The following is a 21,721-nucleotide window of genomic DNA, read 5'->3' on the forward strand; positions in this document are numbered from 1 at the left end:
CAACCTTATTGCGGTTTGTGAATTACAACAGTTAATACTGTGATTTTTGTTTTTCAATCAGTGGTGGCGCCACTAAATTACACCTACACTCCTTCTCTATCAACATAAGATGGAAAGCATTTTAGAAAAGAGAGCACCGTGTTAACCAGCTGGTCCACTCTCACGTACTATAAACCTTCGAAACATCTTCACTACCCCCCGTTGGCCTGCAGAAGCCATCATGGAAATGCAAGCTGCTTCTAAGAACAACAAACACTGGCGTTGTGTCCACAGCATGGAGGAGCAAAAGCCCTGCAGTATCAGATCCACTGCTGCTACACCGGTGTCATCAGAGCAGCCTGCATTTCCACACGGTGGCAGAGTAAACAAGTCTGAAAGAGTAAGAGCGGAAAGGTGCGGGCCGAGTGGGGAACCATGTGGAAGGAGATACCCATCATCTACAGCAGCTATCACACTGGCATATCACAGAGCCGTCTAAAAATATGATTTACCACAGATGTGTGTGTGTGTGTGTGTGTGTGTTGAAGGTACAGTTTTTAGGGAGGGAAAGTAGTGCCTTTCTGTTTGAACGCGCCCACACAACCTCACCTATAGGGGTTGGGCAGAGACTGTGGAGAAAACTAATGCTGGTCTGTTTGTGTAACCTCGTGTCATCAGCCTAAAACCTTCAGCTCCCCACACGATGACAGCCAGTGTCTGACATTACTGAAGACAACAACAGCCCGTGCATGTGTTTGGGCATGTTGATCACTTTTTATGCACAGGAAATGTTTTCTTAATACAAACAAATATCCAGAGGATGGAGAGCGGGCACCTGGAGTTATTTGTTTAAATAGATTGGATCCATTCCGGTCAACAAAAGGATATTTTGTGTGATTATAAAAACTGTGATAATTAGTGAAATAATAACTGTGCTATGTTTTTGTTGTAAGTTGGAGAGTTTGGTGTCGAGGATTTATATCCTGTAGCAGAAACATTCAATAAATAGAAACGAGGCATTCGACAAATGTTCAGCTCAAAGCGTCGCTCGTGGCCAGTCAGTCGCATCGCATTCAGTTAGGACAGCGTTATGGACTTTATTATATGTAAATAGTGAAACATGCACGATAGAGTTTCCTCATTTTCTTCAGAAATCTTGCTTCGTGGACCAACAGTCCAAAAGATATTCAGTTTAATGTGATGCATCTCAAAGAGAAAAGAAAAGAGGCTGGAAACAGCAACAGTTGCAGTTTAATTGTCTCGCAGTTCTAAAAGTAAGTTACAGCAACGACAACACGGGACATTATAATTCAGTTCCCAGATCAGAGGTCTTGGCACAGTGACTGGTTTTTTGTTTTATCCTAAATTGACCCCGTTCAGATAAACAGGTTCACAGGAGCAGCACTGAATAACTGTTAGTAGGATACTGTTGTATCACAGGAGGAGGAAGAGAGCCAGGATCCAGGACCGGATCCCGGGGCATATCAGGACAGAGGAAACACTGCCAATGCAGTCTGCTGAGCAGCTTTATTTCTTGTTTGTGTGTAAGGGTGTGTGTAGCTCTATTGACTGTATTTATGTACATGAACCGGGAGACATGTCATCAGAGACTGAGGGTCAGGGGTGATCAGAGAAAACCGTCTGTTTCTTCAGTCCTGCATCACGACCACGAGACCTATACATCCGTCCATCTTCCCATTTCCAAGCCTTCTCCCTTACCTGCTTCTTCACTTCCCTGTCCTCACACAGGGTTATGTTCTTTCCTTTTTTTGTAGGATTGTGTTTGTTTTTCAGGACATGAGGGTTTTCCTGTGTTTTTCATATTCTGAATAGCTTCCCTTGATGTTTCTACCCCCCGACTTACCACCCTGCAACCCCCCACACTCCCATCTACTCTCTACACCCCATAACTAAGCCTAGATCTCTCTTTGTCCTGCAGCCTAGCAACAGCTGTGTGTACCGGATGAAAAACAACTGTGCTACCAAGCATATGCATGCTGTACATTCATGGAGACCCTTATCTCCAGAGGAATGAGAGAGAAGCAAGAGGTCATGCAGGGTTCGACATTAACCGTAGCCCGAGGCCACAGAGACTCACGTCTCAATGAGATTACTAACGAGTCCTAACGAATGCCACTCGGGTCTTAATTAGCTCGAGCAACGCAGTGCTGCGCCATTTTGTCAGACAATAGGCTATGCTTCCATTTATTCCTGTTGCTCACATTGAAAGCGCAGCAGCGGGCGCAGAACGGCTGATTAGCATCTACCAGACGCCCGGGGAGGATCTGCGTTTGTCCCAGAACTAGTTTCTATCATCCATCAGACAACGGGACGCCATAAGTCTCAAGTCCCGCCCGGTACTGTAGAAAAACGGGGGCGAATGAGAGCAAACAGCTCACTTTAAGAGTTATATTGTGATGCGTTGAAGCTCCACGATTAAAACATTTATTGCGTGAAGGAAATTTATAACGCTATCATGATGTGCTAAAATGTAATCTTGTCAAAATTTAGTTTTTGGCGAGAAACTTGAATACATACAGATGTTTGAATGTTTGAACTCGCAAGCTTTATGCTCCATGACCACAGTAATCGTGCATACAGCTCAGGACAGAGTTCTCTCTGCAGAATAATGTGTAAAGGTCTACTTGGAACCCAAATGCTAGTAAAATAGTGTTTTCCAACGGCAGTGTGCAGGATTTTCTTCATTCATTCAAATTTCTTGTTTAACTCCTTCATGGCAACGCAATCGTTGTCGAGACTTTTCCATTAAAAACAACGATTATAATAAACAACAATTCATTAGGCTCCATCTTCTGGGGATCGTGCATGTCCGTACATCATTTGGTGCCAATCCATTTAGTATATTTTGAGTTATTTCATTGGATAATTGAAAACTTTGTACTGCTAATCCGTGGTGCTGATCTGGGCATTACCAAAGTAAGCATTGCCATCTCATCTGGGGACGATGAGTTTACCAAATTTCAAATTAATCCATCCAATATTTGTTATGATAATGTGGTGGTGGATAACAAGTTGGCAAAGGGGGAGGTTGAGATTTGTAAAGTGAAGAAAATAGAGTACAAGGTTGCGCCTGAAGTCAGCCACCACAACAAACAGAACGAGAGAGACAGACGGGCAGAACCTGGCAGTCTGTGGGGCATTAATGAGTGGATCTGTGTTTATATTCAGGCCTTCTTACCACGGGATGCTACGTGAAAAAGACAAGCATGCCAACTTGTGACTGCTGTTGGGTAAACAGTCATTACCCAAGCCCTTCAATTTGCTGCTTTATCACCTCTCCTGGACTTAAGATTAATGTCTTTATAATGAAAGCCAGATGCAGAGAGAAAAGCAGTTGGGCAAAAAAGAAAGGAGAGGAACTCTGAGGAGGTAATGGGACTGGAGTTATCACCACTCAACTTCTTCCTCACCCATGGGAGCATCGTCTGTGTGTGTTTAACTGAGAGCATGTGTGTGCACTTTTTTTTTATAGGTCCATCAGAAGATATTCTACTGGTTTTGTTTCACAATCCACAGAAAATAATTCAGTAAATACAAGAAATGTAGAATTCGAGTAAGAAAACAAAATCAGTACAAAATCTCATGTGCAACGGTTCTCTCGAAGGTTTGATGTTCTAATCATTAACGGTATACGAACAACGTTACGTGGGCTTCTTGTGAAAGGAAACATTTTGCATCAACGTTAGCTGGAAGAACAACACGACATGCTCCCGTCAACTCCGGCTCGGACATGTCAGTCAAACCGCTGCCAAGGGAAACGCCCACCCAGAAGTTTCCACAAATATGTCCAAAAACACTTCTATCCTATTTTGACAAATTGAAAAAATATGTACAATAGCTGCAGAATTAGAGTTTATTTCTCTTTACGCAAAAGGTTTGACTTGGGGTGAACTATGGGAAACTGCTGCTTTCGCCAGGTGGTTTGGCAAAACAACATATCAATAAAGACGGTAACACCAGCAGCACTACTGATGGTGCTGCAGTGCACTTCCACAACCCCGACGAGACTGTCCACAAAAAGATTTTTAATAATGAACAATAACCTAAAATGACACGGCTTGGCTAGAAACCTGTAAGTGTGGCGCACCCATACAGTGTAACGCATATTTCCCCGGCTCTCTGTATCTATAACTCTTTGTCTTAATGTCATTCAGTGACCTGTACCTCCCTCTGTTCCCGTTTTATATAAATTGCCTGCGAGACCTTGAGAGATGTTGTACAAGTTTTATCTTTTATTTTTGTTCTTAAAAAAAAAGCAGCAGAGTGTTGACCCTGGGAGAGACAGTGCTGTCAGCTCTCCACAGGCCTTGGCTTTGGCAGTCTCTAATATTTCACATTCATAACACTTTGGAGGCTAAATTTACAATGAGTAAGAAACTCACAAATCATGAACGCTTACCGTCGAAGAAATTGTTCCCCAGTCAGAAGAATAATATTAGGCAAAGATGTAATGCAAAAGGTTTTGTAAGAGAATCCATCCATCATAAAGACATTTAGTACAGGATTAATACGGCCCTATATAAGCTTAGTAAGGGAGATTCTAAACAGCCCTGCACAATCCTCAACTATTACTGCTTATACTTTACATCCATTAAAATGTCTTGATGTATTAACCCTTCATGTATTCACTGTCTGCACCTCTTAATGTGCATCACTCAGTTCCCAAACATCCACAGATTTGTCTGTTAAATTCTTCACAGCAGTTCACTTGCAGAGCTGCAGCGCTCGTGTTGAAATGGGAACCGCATGTGCATTCTTTGGAAAAAGAAATAAGGACTCAAATGAGAGGTGGTAAAATTTCTCTAATTGTATTTTCCTCTTGGAGGTGTTTCATCTACTCAAAGTAAGCCATTAGATCCAGAGAGAACGGCTGAGCCGCTGGATAATGGGAAAGAAAATAAAGCTTTGGACAGTACCGCTATGTTTACTTCTAGTAGAGTCCATTTCCCAAAGTCCATGTCCTCTAAAAAGGGCTTTATTGGCTAAGCCACTCATCATCATCAATCATCATCTTTTCGCTATAAACTCAGATTTATACGTATATGGTAGAGCTATTATCGGGCGCAAAACATTAAGCCCAAGCTAAAACCACGACGGCAGTTTTCGGCCCGATTAAAAAACCCAAATTGACATTCGAGACTCGATCCAACATGCATCAAATGTTCAGCACACAACCCATACAGTATGACATTACACAGACTATAAGGTTTGCTTTGAATAACAAAAACAAACACTGAACAATTGCCACAAACTCCACCCGATTTAAGCCAGTGGGAATTTGGAGAAGTACAGCTCGTCCCGAACTCGCCGGGTTCGCTCCAATATGTGGGGGATCCTACATTAAAAATAACAAGAGTGCCGTTTACAAATTCCCAAAGACAGGGCCTAAAGAACATTTTGTAAAAGCTGATTACACGCCTTGTTCGCAATATAGGTTTTTGTCAAAAAAAAATGCCATCATTAATATGTTGTGAGCTCCACAACGTGCTGTACTATGGAGACCAGAGTGGGACAATGGGAGAGTCAGAGAATGGAGGCGTATTCCTGCTGCATGCCTTGATTTCATTGCACTACACTGACTAATGTATAACTGTGTGGAAAAATGTAGGAAAGGGCCAAAAGTATAAAAGAAAAAACCTGTTGAGTGTAGGTGTGTGTGTGTAACTTTCTGAAGTTTTTCTTTTCTTAGAAACTCACCCTTCTCGCCAGGCCCAGGGCAATGTAACACTTCTCCCCAGCATCAACAATCTCCACTTCATAGTAGTGGCAGCGAGTGGTGAGTGGCTGGCGGGCCTGGGCCAAACCCACGTCCATGATGCTCTTTCCTTTGCCAACATACTCTAAGAGCTGAGGAAGGGGAGAAACAGAGAGGGGGGGGGGGGGGGGGGGGGGGGAGAATACGGGTTAATATGTTAAGAAATAAACAGTATAGAAAATAAAACATGTTAAGACGTTTCCCACCATGACGCTCAGTCACCTCTTCGTTGTTGGACAAGTTCATAAAACAACAATGTCCACACTGAAGGGAGTTAACATGCCTCAAACAAACATTTGAAATACCCTTCCCTCACAGCTTTCCAACGTCTGGATTGAAAATGCTGCCTCGGACCAAATTTTAAATCCAACAAGCACTCCCACTTCACACGGCGATTGGCCAGATGTGTGGAGGTGAGTAAATTGGCAGCACTTTAACTTCTCTCTCAAGACCTCGCGGCATGTTTCTGGAAGGATTGCAGCGTGCATCGGTCCACCACTGTGGTCCAGACTGAAACATCTCACAAACTATGGGATGGCTATTAAAGTTTCTACAAACATTCACGGTCCTCTTAAGATGAAGCCGACTGACTTTATGATCGCGACTTTCCCTCTAGCGCCAACATGAAGTTGACATCTTTGGATTTTAGTAAAATGTTTCCACAACTATTGGATGGATGACCATGAAATAGTACGTGTATTCATGGTGCCAAGAAGATGAATCCTGCTGACACGGTGGATCCTCTGATCTGCAGTTGCCATGGAGTCCGTCGATATTTGTTTTCAAACACATTTTGAGAAATTCGCACCATCAAAAGTATGCTGAATGAGCTATTAGCAACTCCTGTTTGCAGTGTTCCCATGAATGTACAGACAACCATCGGATTACTTTGTTGCTGCCTGATTATTGTAACGCATGTTCTGGAGTTGTAATGACCTTCTTCTTTCTTTTTGCGTTATTAATGGACAGAGTTTGTTAATCCATCTTTAAGAAAGGCCAAACAGCTATAAACACGTATGCACTGATAGAACCCAGCTACTGCTGTTATTTAAGTTTCGTCACTTGCTTTGTTTACTTTATACGGTTCGTCAAGCAACCAGGCCCAAAGAGCCGGCAGTGATCTAAGACTTTGTATTTGGGAAAGTTGAGATGGAGACAACCGATTGAAGACACAGCAGATCAAGCTTGGGCAGGATCGTCAGCCTCAGTTGTTCCACAGGAGAGGGACTTAACCACGCAACCTAGCTTTTGCAACTGTGTCCTAAGTGAGTGGGCACAATGACAGATTGACACTTCCAAACCCAGTCAAACCCTAACTGAACCGCCCACGGTGACTCTCCTACAAGTATCAACAGCCGCTTGAGATTGCGTGTACAGTACCAGATGATAATGCAATTACTTTCAGGTCTATTCTGGTCTTAAGCATCTAAACAGGTGAAGCTGGGTGGGTACAGGTGAGTAGGTGGGCAGCTAGGCAACCACAAAGCCTTTAGGCTGAGGAGTGTTTCCATGTTATGTGAGCTTGTGTGTGAGCATGTGTGCAATGAAGAATGAAAGGCTAGCATGACAGACAAGGTGGGGACAATATAACTTCAGTATCCAACCTTTATGTTTAAGTGTGTGTATGTGAGTGTGTGTTTCACTAGCCAGCCACTTAAAGCACACACCTGGTGGGAACAGCTATTCAACATCTACGTCTCAATTAAGCCATTACCCGTTTCTCTTTTAGTTGTTTTTCCTGTTGCTTAGCGATGCATCCAACTGACAATAAGGCCGAGGCGGTCAAAAAGTTTCATTTCAGTCTCTGAGCCTGATAATAAGTTAAACTTGTTGTGCAGCTATATATTGAATAAGTTAAGTGCCAACACCATTGTGTCCATATTAAACAATAAAGAGGAGCTATTTCTGTTTTATAATTGTACTGAACCTGCTGCACTTTAATGCCTGAACAACATTTCTTTTGGGAGAAGAGGGAAATAGTTTTGGTGCGATGAGCATTCAGTCTTGTTGCTGACTAATGTAAAGAGGAGAGAGAGACGAGACGGCAGGAAAAAGAGAGACGTAGCCTTGAGCAAAGCATGCCTCACTGAGATAGCTGACAATCTCCCTTTCTCTCTCTCACTTCTATAATTCAATAAGAGTGTTGAGAATGGTAATGGTTGTGTGCACGGCTGTGTTTTGTTGAGCTGCTGCCTGGGAAACAGATGCAACGCCCAGAGAGTGGTCCTGCCAATTTCCTGTCACTAATAATGGGGAAACTTAAAGAAAGGTGGAACTGAAATTAGGAGACCTCGTCTTTATTGTGCAGATCACACTTGTCAACCAAACTGTGATCTGATTGGACATCACGTAACAGTTGATGAGTCAATATAACTCACCTACTAAATGTTATTGCATTTATACGTTTTAATCTTTTCATAACATGTTTTCTCTTGGATTTGCTTATTTCTGTATTTCCAATTGTTTTTGTCTCTTTCATGTCCTTTCACATTTCTTCTTCTTTTCACAAAATGAATCCTTACAATTAAAATGTATAAATAAGGACATTAATGATCTGGGCCTGGCACGTTTATTTGGGAAATATATGAGCTGGCTTGTCCTCGTCCAGAGGCTGTGATCCAGTTCTTGAATTCATCTCTCACTTGGGTTGGATGCCCTCCAGTAGCTACATCGGACGTGTCCATCAGTCACTGTTTTGTGCATAAGACTGACCACGATGAATATCCTGATGGACTAAGAACCAGCCCCGTAATGCCACCGCTGGGTACGGCCACTCTGCTGTTTGTACTGAATGCTTCCACTAGTGCTGAACGGTGTTAAAATGACTCTAAGCCATGTTATGACTTTGTTTGTATCACGATGAAAAACACCACATTAACTCGTTCCTTTCAGTTTTAAATCACTTAAACAAAAAGCGCCACAACTCACTACCGCTTATTCATTAAAGGTTCTGACATTTTGAAACCGCACGCTCACATATTCAATCTGACAGGTTCTAACACTTCAAATATCACATTTTCATTTGTCAACAAATGTGTCATTTTTTAGAAGTACATCCAAAACAAATCTTTTTGCAACGCTTCAACAACTTAGTTGTTGAAGCGTTGCAAAAAGATAATGTGTCTTGTGATATCACAACTTCGCTTGTGGGACTGACCTTGTTTAACTTGGTTAGGAAGTTCAAAGAGGCGCTAATCAACAAATCAATATACAAATATCAAAGCACAACATGTAATTACTATAGCACTGACACTAAGTGAGGTGGAGTAAGGTGAAAAAGGATTTACTGTTAGAAGACAAGATGGTATTTGCCTGGATGCATGCAACATGCCTTACGGCAACATCCCCACCTGCAGAAACACTGCGTTTAAATTTCTGCAAGACAGCAAGTGACTACCTTATGTTCTGACAGTGATCTGGTATGACACACTGGCAATAACATTTTGAATACTACGCAACCGCCACAAGTTATTTCACGAAACAACGCCCTAAAACAATAGATACGGGCAGTCACTCTGCAGGTTTAATCAATCAATCGTCCCCTCTGAGATTTCTGAAACCTGTGAGAACCAAGGACCCACATTGTTGACCTTCACTGACACCTCATCACTCACTGGCCATGTGGAGCTTTTCATCACCTTTTAATACACTCCATTTATTATCACCATTACCACTGCTGGAAAGATGTTGCCCAAATTAACTTGCGGCTCCAATGCCAGCACGTATTGCCACTTGGACAAAGTCGTAAAAAGTTAGTTTTACAGGAAGGTTGCCACCTTTGGAAAAACGTTTTACTCTTGGGGGTAAGAGCTAAATAGCACCAGAGAGGGGATGCCATGAAAAGATGGAAAGACGTATAGAATAAAACGTACACATTTCTTTATACGCATGTAGAAAAAAAGTGCACTTTTCAAGACGGTGAGTTGAATGTGCCCCGAGGGGTTTCCTTGTAAACAAACAAAAGTAATGTTTATTCAGTGTTACTTGCCAGAGCACATGTATTTCTTTCTCATAAAACATTTGCAAACCCAAGTTTTTAAGTACAGTACCAGTCAAAAGAATGAGAAGGCGTGTCCAAACTTTTGACTGGTACTGTACTTGAAATCAAGAATCGTTTAGAACCATGTTAAATTGCTAGCAGTCTTCTTCTTCCCCGTCCATCTCGGTGTGTCACTGCCACCTGTAGCTCAGTGGAAAAGTGTGACACCATTGGACGTATTGCGTCACCTGGGTGCACGCACATGCATTGGCCTCCTTGTGTGCATGCACGAGATAAACAAAACTCCAGAGTGAACCTTTCAGTAAAAGGGATTCATAAACATTTACCGAGTTCAGCGCGAGAAAAGAAAAGTCTGCTTCTCAATAAAATGAACGCAGCATATTCTTAAGTTTGATGAATAACATGCACGACTCCAAGTGCAGATTGAGCCAAGCACAAATTATATTTTCCATATCTGCATAGTTTCGAGGGTCCCCATTTTTCATCTGCCTACAAGGTTCAAGGCACAATGTCCATCCACAGCGCAAAACGGATTGTGCTTGCCTATGCAAACAGTTGGAGTTATGTTTTTGATAAGAGTGTTGATTTCCCTCCCTGAACACATTCAGAAAAAGGGTTAACATGCAAACTCCACACGGAAAGGCTTATCTCAGCCACCAGGTTTGAACCCAGGACCTGCTTGCAGTGTGGCTCCAGTGCTCAACACTGAGCTGAAAGTAAACCTCTTTTTCTTTTTCAATGATGGCCATGATCGACCTAGATGTAATTTTCCTGCTCTGACAATGCAGTAGTAACAGCCAGTGTCCCCTCCAAAGACACATACCTCAAGGGGAAAGCAAATGGTCTGCTTAGTAGTTTGGGTTTGGAAAGGAATTTCTTACAGTGCTTTATTGTTCTACATGAATGAAGAAATGAATGAATGAACGGACGTCATCGCACCATTTTCACAGCTGTAGTCTGTATCCCATCAGTAAAGACACAAGGCAAAATGTTTTAAGTAATCAAATATTACTCTTGTCGCTCTATATCACAAAGTAAACTAAAATGCCACTTAGAGAACAGACATCCGCCAAGGCCAACGCTGCGTTCACATGCTCCTTGGGTGGTCCATTTTCCCTAGTTGGGAAGTCTTCAGACTTCGGTGTGCTCATGAGCTTTAAGTCGTAAAGTGGAAACAACATGGACGCAACAAAGAAGATGTGTTTTAGGCCCATTTTACTGCAGTGTTTCCAGTATTTGCTTGACAACAAAGCAAAGGAAACGGATCAGGTGAGTAATGAAACATAAACAAACTCATCGCTGACTTTCCAAGTTGTTTTTCCCAACATGAGGGGGCGTTCACACACATTTTTCCAGTCAGGAACACATTTTTCCCGATTATTGCGACACAACATGAATGCAGGATAAATGACCTCTCGCAATGTTAAAGTAAAAAGTTTGTGTATCCGCCCCGTGATTTGGATCTGCTCCAAAACGTAATGTTCCCTGGGCAATGCTTCACCCTTACACCAAGTTTCATGAAAATCGGGCCAGAAGTCCATAATCCTGCTGACGGACGGACGGACAAACAGACAGATGGACAGACAGAGCCGGAAACAAAAACCTCCTTGGCGGAGGCAATTAAAGACTGTAATCAGTTACTGATACACCCGGATCATGTACGAAACATGAGTCTAGCGTAACGGTGGTAAAACTCTGATGCTCAACTTGGCTGGAGTATAAATCAGGCTTTACTGCGGTCATGTTGTGTGTCGCAGGCTCCACTCTACCCCAACCAGCCAACAAGCTTCCACTCAGTCAGTCCATCGACTTTCCTTGGATTAAGTTATTCGTAGTTTCCTCTTTTCTCACAGTGAAGGCAAACGTGATGGTGCCACTGCTAGGCCTGGGAGGTTGCAACCATAACAACTTGATGGGAAAGTGGTGAACTTTTATCCAAGAGCAGTGTCATGTTGGGATTCTTGACTATTGTTCCCATAAGGAAGGAAGGAAGGAAGTAGGCAACCTTAGAGGGGCGTTAGTACGACAGCTGGCTCTGGCAATTGGAAAAGGTACAACGAGGAACGGAGCAATGCTTATTATTACTTGACAATGATTGGTGCGGTTCAAACTTGCGTAAAGAAGATGCTCTGCAGAGGATACTGCAATGTGGAGCCAAGTTTAAAAGACCTTTGTGCACCTCTACAGCACAAAGAATGTGTCAGAGGGTTAGATGCATAAATATTGACTACATTGGGGGAGAGAAAGTGAAAGTGAGATATGGGCTGTGTGGGAGCGCCGGTACAATTGGGAAAACTGATTACTGCATACTCGGGTGCTGTCCACTTGCTTGTCGGTCCGCTCATCCGCAGCTGAGGGGATTAAGTTAGTGGGCACAGCGACTGCTGTGACAACAGGAGGCAGAGGATTGGAGGCTCGTGGACGCACTGAGCCGCACGTACGCAGTGGAAAGCCAGCCAAATATGTCCTCTCAAGAAAACAGCAGAGTAGGAGCGCTGCGGCATGTGGATTTTTATCAAACATCTTGTGTTTGCCTAAGACACCTCCAGCTGACAGTCATGACAAAAGATAGAGAAAATAAATAAATCCCTCAATGTACGCGTGATGAGGTAATCTTATACAAATCAAGAAGTAGGATCACTTGCAAAGGAACATTTAATTTATTGGTGTTAAACTAATAGCCTTGGAAACTAAAGCCAACAGATCAATCAAATAGTTTTAGTGGTTTGAGTTGTCAGAAGAGCTCAGGATCCAAACTGCCGCTTTTTTGTCAGGTGATAAAAATGATTTTAAGATGCAACAGGTCATGACTCATCCCAACCCTTAAACACACCTGTTGATAATTATAATAATTTTAAATCACAACACATAATATTTGCGATGCGCTCCGCATTACAAAAATACAGAAAGTCTTCTGGAACAACAACAGCTTCACTGAAACAGAGCCCTCGATGTTTCACACACATCCATCCGACTGTTTACTAATACCATCAAGTTTCACTTTCATTTTGTCATAACGCTATTATAGTAAATCACTTAAGTCATTACAAAGAAATTGATAATTTTATGCATCTGTATTGGATTTATACCAACGACGACTGTAGAAAGATGTTGATTAAATTGCCCGTTTGAAAGCATTCAAAGTTGATTTAATTTAAAGACTAACGGATTCAATCCGATGAATCAGTTTATTCAAATTGAAGATTTACTTTTTAATTGAAAGCAGCGTCAACACACTGCAGAGAGACACATCTATTGCTATTTAGGAGTTTATAAAGAGAGGATATCTGCTGCTTTGGCAAGTTAAGTTTTGTATTTTGCATAATGAAAAACCTGCTTTCATCACATATCAAGCTGCCAGTAAAACTCTTTATAGGCAAAACACGGCCAACAAAGGCACAGCCATCAAATTAAAATTCACTCCATTTACTTCAGTTTTCCACTCAAGTATTACCATGAGAGAAGAGTATTCATTACCCTGAACAAATAGCCTTCAGATGAGTGATTAAAAAGTTGAAAAGGAACAAAGAGTGTAACAAAATAAAGGATGATCAAAATAAAATGAAGGAGGCCAGAGTGAAAACAGTGACCTCCCTGAAAAAGAAAAGTTTCCTTTCATACCAACTTTATCAGAGCGGTTTCAAGGACAACCAGGATTAATGATGCAAATGCAGTTTTTCATGACAAGAAATAGAAAGAGAGAATTAGAAACCAGATAAACACTTGAGTAGATAGAACAGAAGCAACAGGGGAATATTTGGCAATGCAGGTGTGATGATAGGATGCAGAAATCTAGGATCAGATATCCACCTATCTAAACAGGAGTGCCCCCGCCCCCCTCCAACTGTAATGTAAACAGTCCACAAAAGGCAATGGCTTAACTGCAGACATGTCACTACCATCACCATTCTGTGGCTTTGCATTTCTTAGAACTGCCTCATCAAAAGCATACCAGTCAGAAAGGTTATCCTGCAGCAATCTCAGCAAGGACGGCCATCAACCGGAACAGTTATTATCCAACTCAAATAGCAACGTGTAGAAAACAACTTTCCTGTTTTGACCAAATGTTGGGGAGGTGATGTTAGGTGAAACAAACAGCCGAGGAGCCAGAGAGCTGTAATTCATCCGTGGCAACCGGACGATAGATCCGTAAATCGTCGGAAACCACCAAGACTGGAAATATCTGTTACATGGCCGCAAATGTGAGGAAAGAGGAAAAACATTTCCATGCCCCTTAAAATATTACAGCTCGGGGCTTGACAAGTAAAATGTTAATGAAATCCTTAGGAGCTTTGTTTGGATCAGGGGAGAAGAGGAAAGACGAGTCAAGGAGAGAGGAGAGGAGTCAACGAGGGAGGATAGGAGTCAAGGTAAGAGGAAAGGAGTAAAGGTGAGAGGAGAGGAGTCAACAAGGGAGGATAGGAGTCAAGGTAAGAGGAAAGGAGTAAAGGTGAGAGGAGGCGAGTCAAGAGGAGAGGAGTAAAGGTAAGAGGAGAGGAGTAAAGGTAAGAGGAAAGGAGTCAAGGTAAGAGGAGAGGAGTCAAGGTAAGAGGAGAGGAGTCAAGGTAAGAGGAGTCAAGGTAAGAGGAGAGGAGTAAAGGTGAGAGGAGGCGAGTCAAGAGGAGAGGAGTAAAGGTAAGAGGAGAGGAGTAAAGGTAAGAGGAGAGGAGTAAAGGTGAGAGGAGGCGAGTCAAGAGGAGAGGAGTAAAGGTAAGAGGAGAGGAGTCAAGGTAAGAGGAGAGGAGTCAAGGTAAGAGGAGAGGAGTAAAGGTGAGAGGAGGCGAGTCAAGAGGAGAGGAGTAAAGGTAAGAGGAGAGGAGTAAAGGTAAGAGGAGAGGAGTCAAGGTGAGAGGAGGCGAGTCAAGAGGAGAGGAGTAAAAGTAAGAGGAGAGGAGTCAAGGTAAGAGGAGAGGAGTCAAGGTAAGAGGAGAGGAGTAAAGGTGAGAGGAGGCGAGTCAAGAGGAGAGGAGTAAAGGTAAGAGGAGAGGAGTAAAGGTAAGAGGAGAGGAGTCAAGGTGAGAGGAGGCGAGTCAAGAGGAGAGGAGTAAAAGTAAGAGGAGAGGAGTCAAGGTAAGAGGAGAGGAGTCAAGGTAAGAGGAGAGGAGTAAAGGTGAGAGGAGGAGAGTCAAGAGGAGAGGAGTAAAGGTAAGAGGAGAGGAGTAAAGGTAAGAGGAGAGGAGTCAAGGTGAGAGGAGGCGAGTCAAGAGGAGAGGAGTAAAGTAAGAGGAGAGGAGTCAAGGTAAGAGGAGAGGAGTAAGAGGAGAGGAGTAAAGGTGAGAGGAGGCGAGTCAAGAGGAGAGGAGTAAAGGTAAGAGGAGAGGAGTCAAGGTAAGAGGAGAGGAGTAAAGGTGAGAGGAGGCGAGTCAAGAGGAGAGGAGTAAAGGTAAGAGGAGAGGAGTCAAGAGGAGTAAAGGTAAGAGGAGAGGAGTCAAGGTAAGAGGAGAGGAGTCAAGGTAAGAGGAGAGGAGTCAAGGAGTCAAGGTAAGAGGAGAGGAGTCAAGGTAAGAGGAGAGGAGTAAAGGTGAGAGGAGGCGAGTCAAGAGGAGAGGAGTAAAGGTAAGAGGAAAGGAGTAAAGGTAAAAAGACGAGTCAAAGAGAGAGGAGGAGTCATTTATAGAGGAGAGGAGTCATGGATAGAGGAGACGAGTCAAGGTAAGAGGAGAGGAGTCAAGGTAAGAGGAGAGGAGTCAAGGTAAGGAGAGTCAAGGTAAGAGGAGAGGAGTCAAGGTAAGAGGAGAGGAGTCAAGGTAAGGAGAGTCAAGGTTAGGAGAGGAGTCAAGGTGAGAAGAGAGGAGTCATGGATAGAGGAGACGAGACAAGGGTAGAGAGGAGAAAAGGAGAAACAAGGAGAAGAGAGACTCTTGGAAAAGTTCCGACAGTTTCTGGTTAAACATGCTCAATGAAATGAATTAGCAGTGCAATCCAACACGGAGATTAAGTGAGACCACCTTGTATCTGACATGTTCTCCCCATAAACTTACCTCACACTTGTCCTGCTACTCAAAGATTTCTAGCCTTCAAAACAAACCTCTTCTTTCCCTCCTCCTCTAGTTTCATTTCCTCTGCCACTTTCCTTTTCTTTCTCTTGTTGCTCTGCAAACCAAACTTTTTCCGTCATTCCAGGAAGCAGCTTCTCTTACTGTTGTCCCACACCCTTCCTCGTCGTCAGTGTCTACACTTAATCCTTGCTCTTGTCCAAACTGTATTAGCTTTATCGGCTTTATCGCCCGCTTAAAACGCACAATATGTAGTTTTCTGCCACCAGGGGTCTTTAAATCAACAACAATAACAAAAGATGGAGTTTATTGGTCAGTCAGCTTCTCCCGCTGACATTTTATCGTTCAGGAAGTTTTTCCCGGGAGCTGAATTATCACAGAGGTCTCCTCTTCTCCAAAACAAACAGACCAAGTGATTAAAACCGGTAGAAACACTGAATAAAAGCAGTTTCACGTTAAAAATCAGGGTTTCTCTGCCGCTAACGTCTGCTCAGCTTGTTTCTCCTTCATCCGGTTCAAATATATAGTTAAATACAACATAGAGCTAAAAAGTTATCTTGATTAAAGGTTTAAAAACAGTTGGAAACATCTGGAAAGTGCAACAACTTAACACGATTTATAATATCGGTCTAATATACTTTTAAACCCTCACAATGATGACTACATCATGGTTCTTAAAGGCTAATGGTAGCATGAGAGAATACTAAAAAGAAAGGAGAGAATAGAAAAAAGAAATCCGTGCTGGACCGCTGAGCGGACCATGCAGCCCGGCACCCCAGCTGTGAAAACCTCCAACCACTTGAGAAAGTGTAAAAGATTCCTTAGAGTCCCGTTACTCCACTTATTGAATTTTTACAACCTGGTGGTCTGCCAGGCACTTGGCTGCACCAACACGTTTCGTGCCATTGCCACTCTTCGGTCCAGAGAAACAGAAACACAGAGAGCAAGACAGCTGGTTGAATCCCCCTTCTCACCCACAACTCTCTGCGTTTATGACCTCTGTCTACTTTAACAAAAGATGGCCGTGTGCATGAGTGTGTGTGTGGCAGATGATTGTGCATCAGCGCGGATAGACATGTTTATCACAAAACCACATACAGGACCCACACACAGCCGGGCCTCTATTGCTCCTGTGTAAATGAGAGACTTGCCTGTAGTCTTGTGGTTTTGAAATTGGAGGAGGATAGAGTGAGGGTGAGGGTGGGGGGGGGGTTGATGAGAGCTCACACCTTCACACAGAACAAAGGTGCTACAGTTTCACTACTGTAAAGTGGTGGGAATACAGCATTGTGATATCGCGGATGACAAAGTTGTTGCCAACAATGAATTCCATTCGAGTAGCTCACATCAGCGACTTGAATCACACTTTGGTCTGAGTCTGAGAAAACAACCCTGAGCCTGGACTCTAACCCCCTAACCCAGGGGTGTAAAACTCACCTTAGTTCATGAGGCACATGCAACCCAATTTGAACTGAAAGCCATTACATAATAACCTATAAATAACACCTCAAAATGTTTTCCTTTCTGTTACCAGTACCAGTACATTCTGAAAACGTTTACAATGTATGAACCTTTACTGAACAGATGAACAGTCTGAGATGTCTCGCTGATCTCTCGGCTACTAAAAGCAAAACCTGGCACCAGTTCATTTATCTTCTCTGTTCTCAGTGGCGCTGAAGTTTTTTTTTTTTTAACCTTTATTTATTCAGGGGGAGATCTGCTCTATTCTTTTTTTTATTATTATATTCCCTGAGCTCTGAAAGGTGCTGTGAACTCACCATGCACACTGGCTTCCCAGTCATCTATGTGAAGAAATTGGAACTGGTCCCTTTTCTTGGAAAACCCAAATGTGATCATGCTACAGTGTGAACAACAAATGGAAAGAGGACAGCTAGTTAACATTAGCTGTTAGCAGCCGGTGGGGCGAGGCTCCATAGAGTTGCACTATGGTGCGTTCATGCTCTACTCAGTGAAATTCAATATAGCTGGAAGGTAAATTATAACGTTATCATGATGTGTTCAAATGCGGTCTTGTAAAACATAGTTTTTGGTGAGAAACTTGAATAAATACAGATGTTTTCACAGCAATATAAAATAGATATTAGAGAGGGAATTATGACCCGTTTAACTTCCTGATAAGAACCAGTGTGCAAACAGTTATAAAGGAGTGTGTGTAAACTATTTAATTACTTGCTATCAGCCATGGAGGCATTCATCAAATAAAAACTGTAGTTTGTATAGCAGGTGTCTTCAACGTTTTTCAAATAAAATGTATCAATTTCTATTTTTTTTTTTTTTATTGCTTTATCTACAAACAATTTCGCAACTTCCCTGCAGTACCTCCTCGGACCCCCTGGGGGTCGCGGACCCCCTGCTGAAGACCTACGACAGGGCTACAGTTATAAAGCAAAGTGTCTGCTCCGTATTATCAGACTACAGGAGGAGTCACAAGAGGAGAATGCATTATCCCACTGCTTTCGGTCAATCGTACTCAACCACTTACTGGACCTTTTCTAGTTAACGATGTCTAAATGGCATTTATATCGCACTTTTCAAGCACTTTACAACACATGTCAGCCTTCACACACTCACACGGAGTCAGAGACCATACAAGGTGCTCATCATACGAGTGATAAACACTCCCAGAGTCACACCGAGCTCTAAAATATCCTAATCTTTGGTGCCATTTTTGGTCTATAAATTCATATTTTCCTGTATATTTAAGTTTTCTACAATAAACAAACCATTGCCTGTCCAATGTGTCGCCATTTCTATTTGTTTTAAGCCTTATTTTTTTAATTTATTGAATAATAATTTCTGTTTCTTTCTTTAATATTCTTTGTATGAATTTAAATGTATTGACAGTATATCTTTGCACGTAGACGGGCGCATTCATACATGCTCGTTCTCGTGTATGGGACCCTCCCACCCAAAGCAGCTGTAATGTGAACACCATCAGTCAGTACTGATCACTGTAACACTTGCCTTTGCCCTTGTACAAAGCTAAGAACTAATGCAGATTGACTTTCAACTGCACATTTGCCAGGAACCGTTTTTTTCCCCTCAAATTGCATAAATTCTTTATATAAAAGTGGACCTTGAACATTTGGCACTGATTGCATTTCTGAACAAAAGCTGATTCTGTTTGCCTCAGGCACTAAAATAATCATGGTACGGTGTAGGAATCGTACCGATTCATAGTTCAGTGTTTAGCTCAGCCGGTGCCGTGCCACGCTTTAATTAAATACTCTAAAGTCTTCACATTCTTTCATTCACTTTGTGAGAGACAGCTAAACGAGACAACTAACAGATAGTTAGAAAATGGCTTTGACAGCTACAACACATGTCCACGGTTACTGACAAGAAGATCACTGAGCCTTTCTTGCTTAAGCATTAAGTATAGTTGTCAACAAAGAGGGATTTGCTAAAGAAAAGGCAGTTGAAGGATCTTGAAAGGGCACAAAACAAACACGGGGAACTGGCAACAACCACGCAGAAGTACAAGCAACAGAAAAGCCGCACTATAATCCGTCCCATTCAAAAGACATGTGCTAGAAAAACACACTCAATATGTGAGTGTTTGCGTATGTGTTTTTTTCCCACGTGCATCGTCTGTGGTGTTTAGGAACTCAAATAATAATATACTAGTATGTTTAACATTTCTGAAACAGTTTGAATGATAAATCATTGAGTGATTTTAAAGTGGTACAACCTCAACAATGAGTAAGATCCGTCTGAATAATAGTGTGTTTGGCTACTCGCCAGGTAAGCAACTTCCTTTGAACTTCTGCAATTATTATCTTTCACATTTTATAGCCTAAATGATATACAGATGTACCTGAATCTGAATTTTCCAAGTCGACAGTGCAGGCGGGGTGCCGATGTTCTCAACCTACAATGTATTATTCATGGCCTCCACCCAGTCGCAGTACAGTTCAGCTCACCTGCACAGCAGCCGCCCCACACTGGACTCCTATGAGTCTGTTTTACCTGCAACACTTCACTGGGCGCCCTGGTCAAAGTCCAGTTATAAAATTCCTAGCGCGCAACGGAGCATCTCTCCTGACGGGGCTGCTGACAGCTCGCTCAACCAAAGAGTCGCTCACACTGGACGGCAGCAGAGGAGCTTGTACCAGCGTCAAAACTAGTCTGCAGCTTCACAAACATTCAGCATCGGAGCAGCGAACAGAGTCGCACTGCCCTGCGTTTATCAGCCTTTCTGGTTCCATTAGGGCCGACACGATATTATCTCCACATCTATAGAAAATGTACTTGTTTATAGTGAGTTGTGTGTCTTTTTTGGCAAATGAATTACACTCAAAATATGAGTGTAGGGAGGTGGAGAGAGAGTCTGTAACTCAACTACAAGGTTTTGACTGATTATTCGATATTTCGCTGATGATTAAAATAATTGTTACTTGCAGTCTTCTCGGAACTGGATCTAGCCATCGGACAGCTCACATTGAAAACTGGCATTGTACTGGTAATGTACTGGCATTGTACTGGCATTGTACTGGCATTGTACTGGTAATGTACTGGTAATGTACTGGTATTTCAAGGCCCTGTCACACATATCCGTATGGCGCATACGAAATATGGGCAAGACGTTGATATAAATTAAGGGTAGTTGTGATCGTTTGAAGGACACAGACGTTACGCCGAACACGCCAGACGCACGGCCCTGTCACACAGCTCCGTATGGCAGAAACATGCCGGCGTATATGAAAAGTAGCTCAAAATGTGTCAGAGTCCAAATACGTCCAACGTTTCCACAAGCGGTGTTGTAGCTGACGTATACATAACTAATTATTATACGCATGTCAAACATTGATATCTCACTAACTTATTCAAAACGTATCAGAGCGTCTGGACAACGGAGCTGGAAAAGTGCCATCTGGTTCACGTCACGCTGATGCTGGAGAACAGAATGTACTCTTATGTAACGTCTGCATAACTTATGAAGCACACGTACGCCTGAAAATTTTGAACACACTCGAAACATTTTCAGACTCAGCGTTCAACAACGCACCCCAGCGTAACACAGTGAGCTCTTAACGAATACTACCTTACCTTATATCTACGTACACCAGTGTGTTGCTGATATTGTTGTATACGTTATGCATTCGTCTGATACATTTTGTATAAGTAAGTGATGCGCTATCGATAGGTTAGACATGCGTATTTGTATACGTTCACTTTTTCCATCCGATGAAAAGGTGGACGTATTTGGACTCTGACACATTGTGAGCTATCTTTCGTATACGTTTCCACCATACGGAGATGTGTGACAGGGCAACACGGTCGTATACTCTGAATAATCCGACATGCTTTCAATCTGTGCTAAACTAATAGCTATATAGTGACCTTTTCTACTTCTTACCGTGCCGGTAACCCGGACGTCGTAAAGTCGCCCCCAGTCATCTTCGTGGCTGTCCACCATCATCATGCCATCATCTACCTCCAGGAACCACTCAGCCTGCAGGTCAACCTTCACCTCCTCCCCCATGGAGTGCATCCCTACAGCGGGGAACAGCCCCTCTGCAGACACGGGAACCTCCACTGAACCGACCTGCATAGGGAAGGGATGCAAGGGAACAATGAGTGAAGAAACGAGCCCCCTCTAATACATGCAGACATGTTCGTGCATATTTAAAATAAAGTATCACACAATGTCATTGTGTTTAAAAAACACCTACCTCTTTGCCATTTTTGGTAAAAAAGACTGTTGTAAAACCTGCTTCAGTATTTTCTGAGTGTATTCCACAGCCAATGCGGTCATCACGAGCACACTTTGGCCCAAACTCCTGTCCCACAGGGTTGCCATTGTATAACCTGGGAAGAATGAAGAGATATAAATCTTCATGGCATAAAAGCTAGCTAGTTACAGCAATAAAATAGCCATTCAATCCTTATTATTTTTATAACTCCAATGGTTTGCTTGTGAAGTGAAAGAGTGATCTATCAGTGATA

The 21,721-nt window shown here is 42.6% G+C and overlaps 1 protein-coding gene across 2 annotated transcripts in view; it reads right to left on the reverse strand.

Annotated features, from left to right (window-relative positions):
* spryd3 (SPRY domain containing 3) overlaps positions 1-21,721 on the reverse strand; it is a 44,186-nt gene that overhangs the window by 16,076 nt on the left and 6,389 nt on the right. For both annotated transcript variants that reach the window (XM_029436221.1, XM_029436220.1), the window contains exons 5-7: positions 21,448-21,583; positions 21,132-21,320; positions 5,698-5,847 (exon numbers count right to left, since the gene is read on the reverse strand). In XM_029436221.1, coding sequence (XP_029292081.1) covers positions 5,698-5,847; positions 21,132-21,320; positions 21,448-21,583 — 475 coding nt within the window. The remainder of the gene's footprint in view (positions 1-5,697; positions 5,848-21,131; positions 21,321-21,447; positions 21,584-21,721) is intronic.

Source organism: Cottoperca gobio, chromosome 7 (assembly GCF_900634415.1).
Source record: "Cottoperca gobio chromosome 7, fCotGob3.1, whole genome shotgun sequence".
Lineage (NCBI taxonomy): Eukaryota > Metazoa > Chordata > Actinopteri > Perciformes > Bovichtidae > Cottoperca > Cottoperca gobio.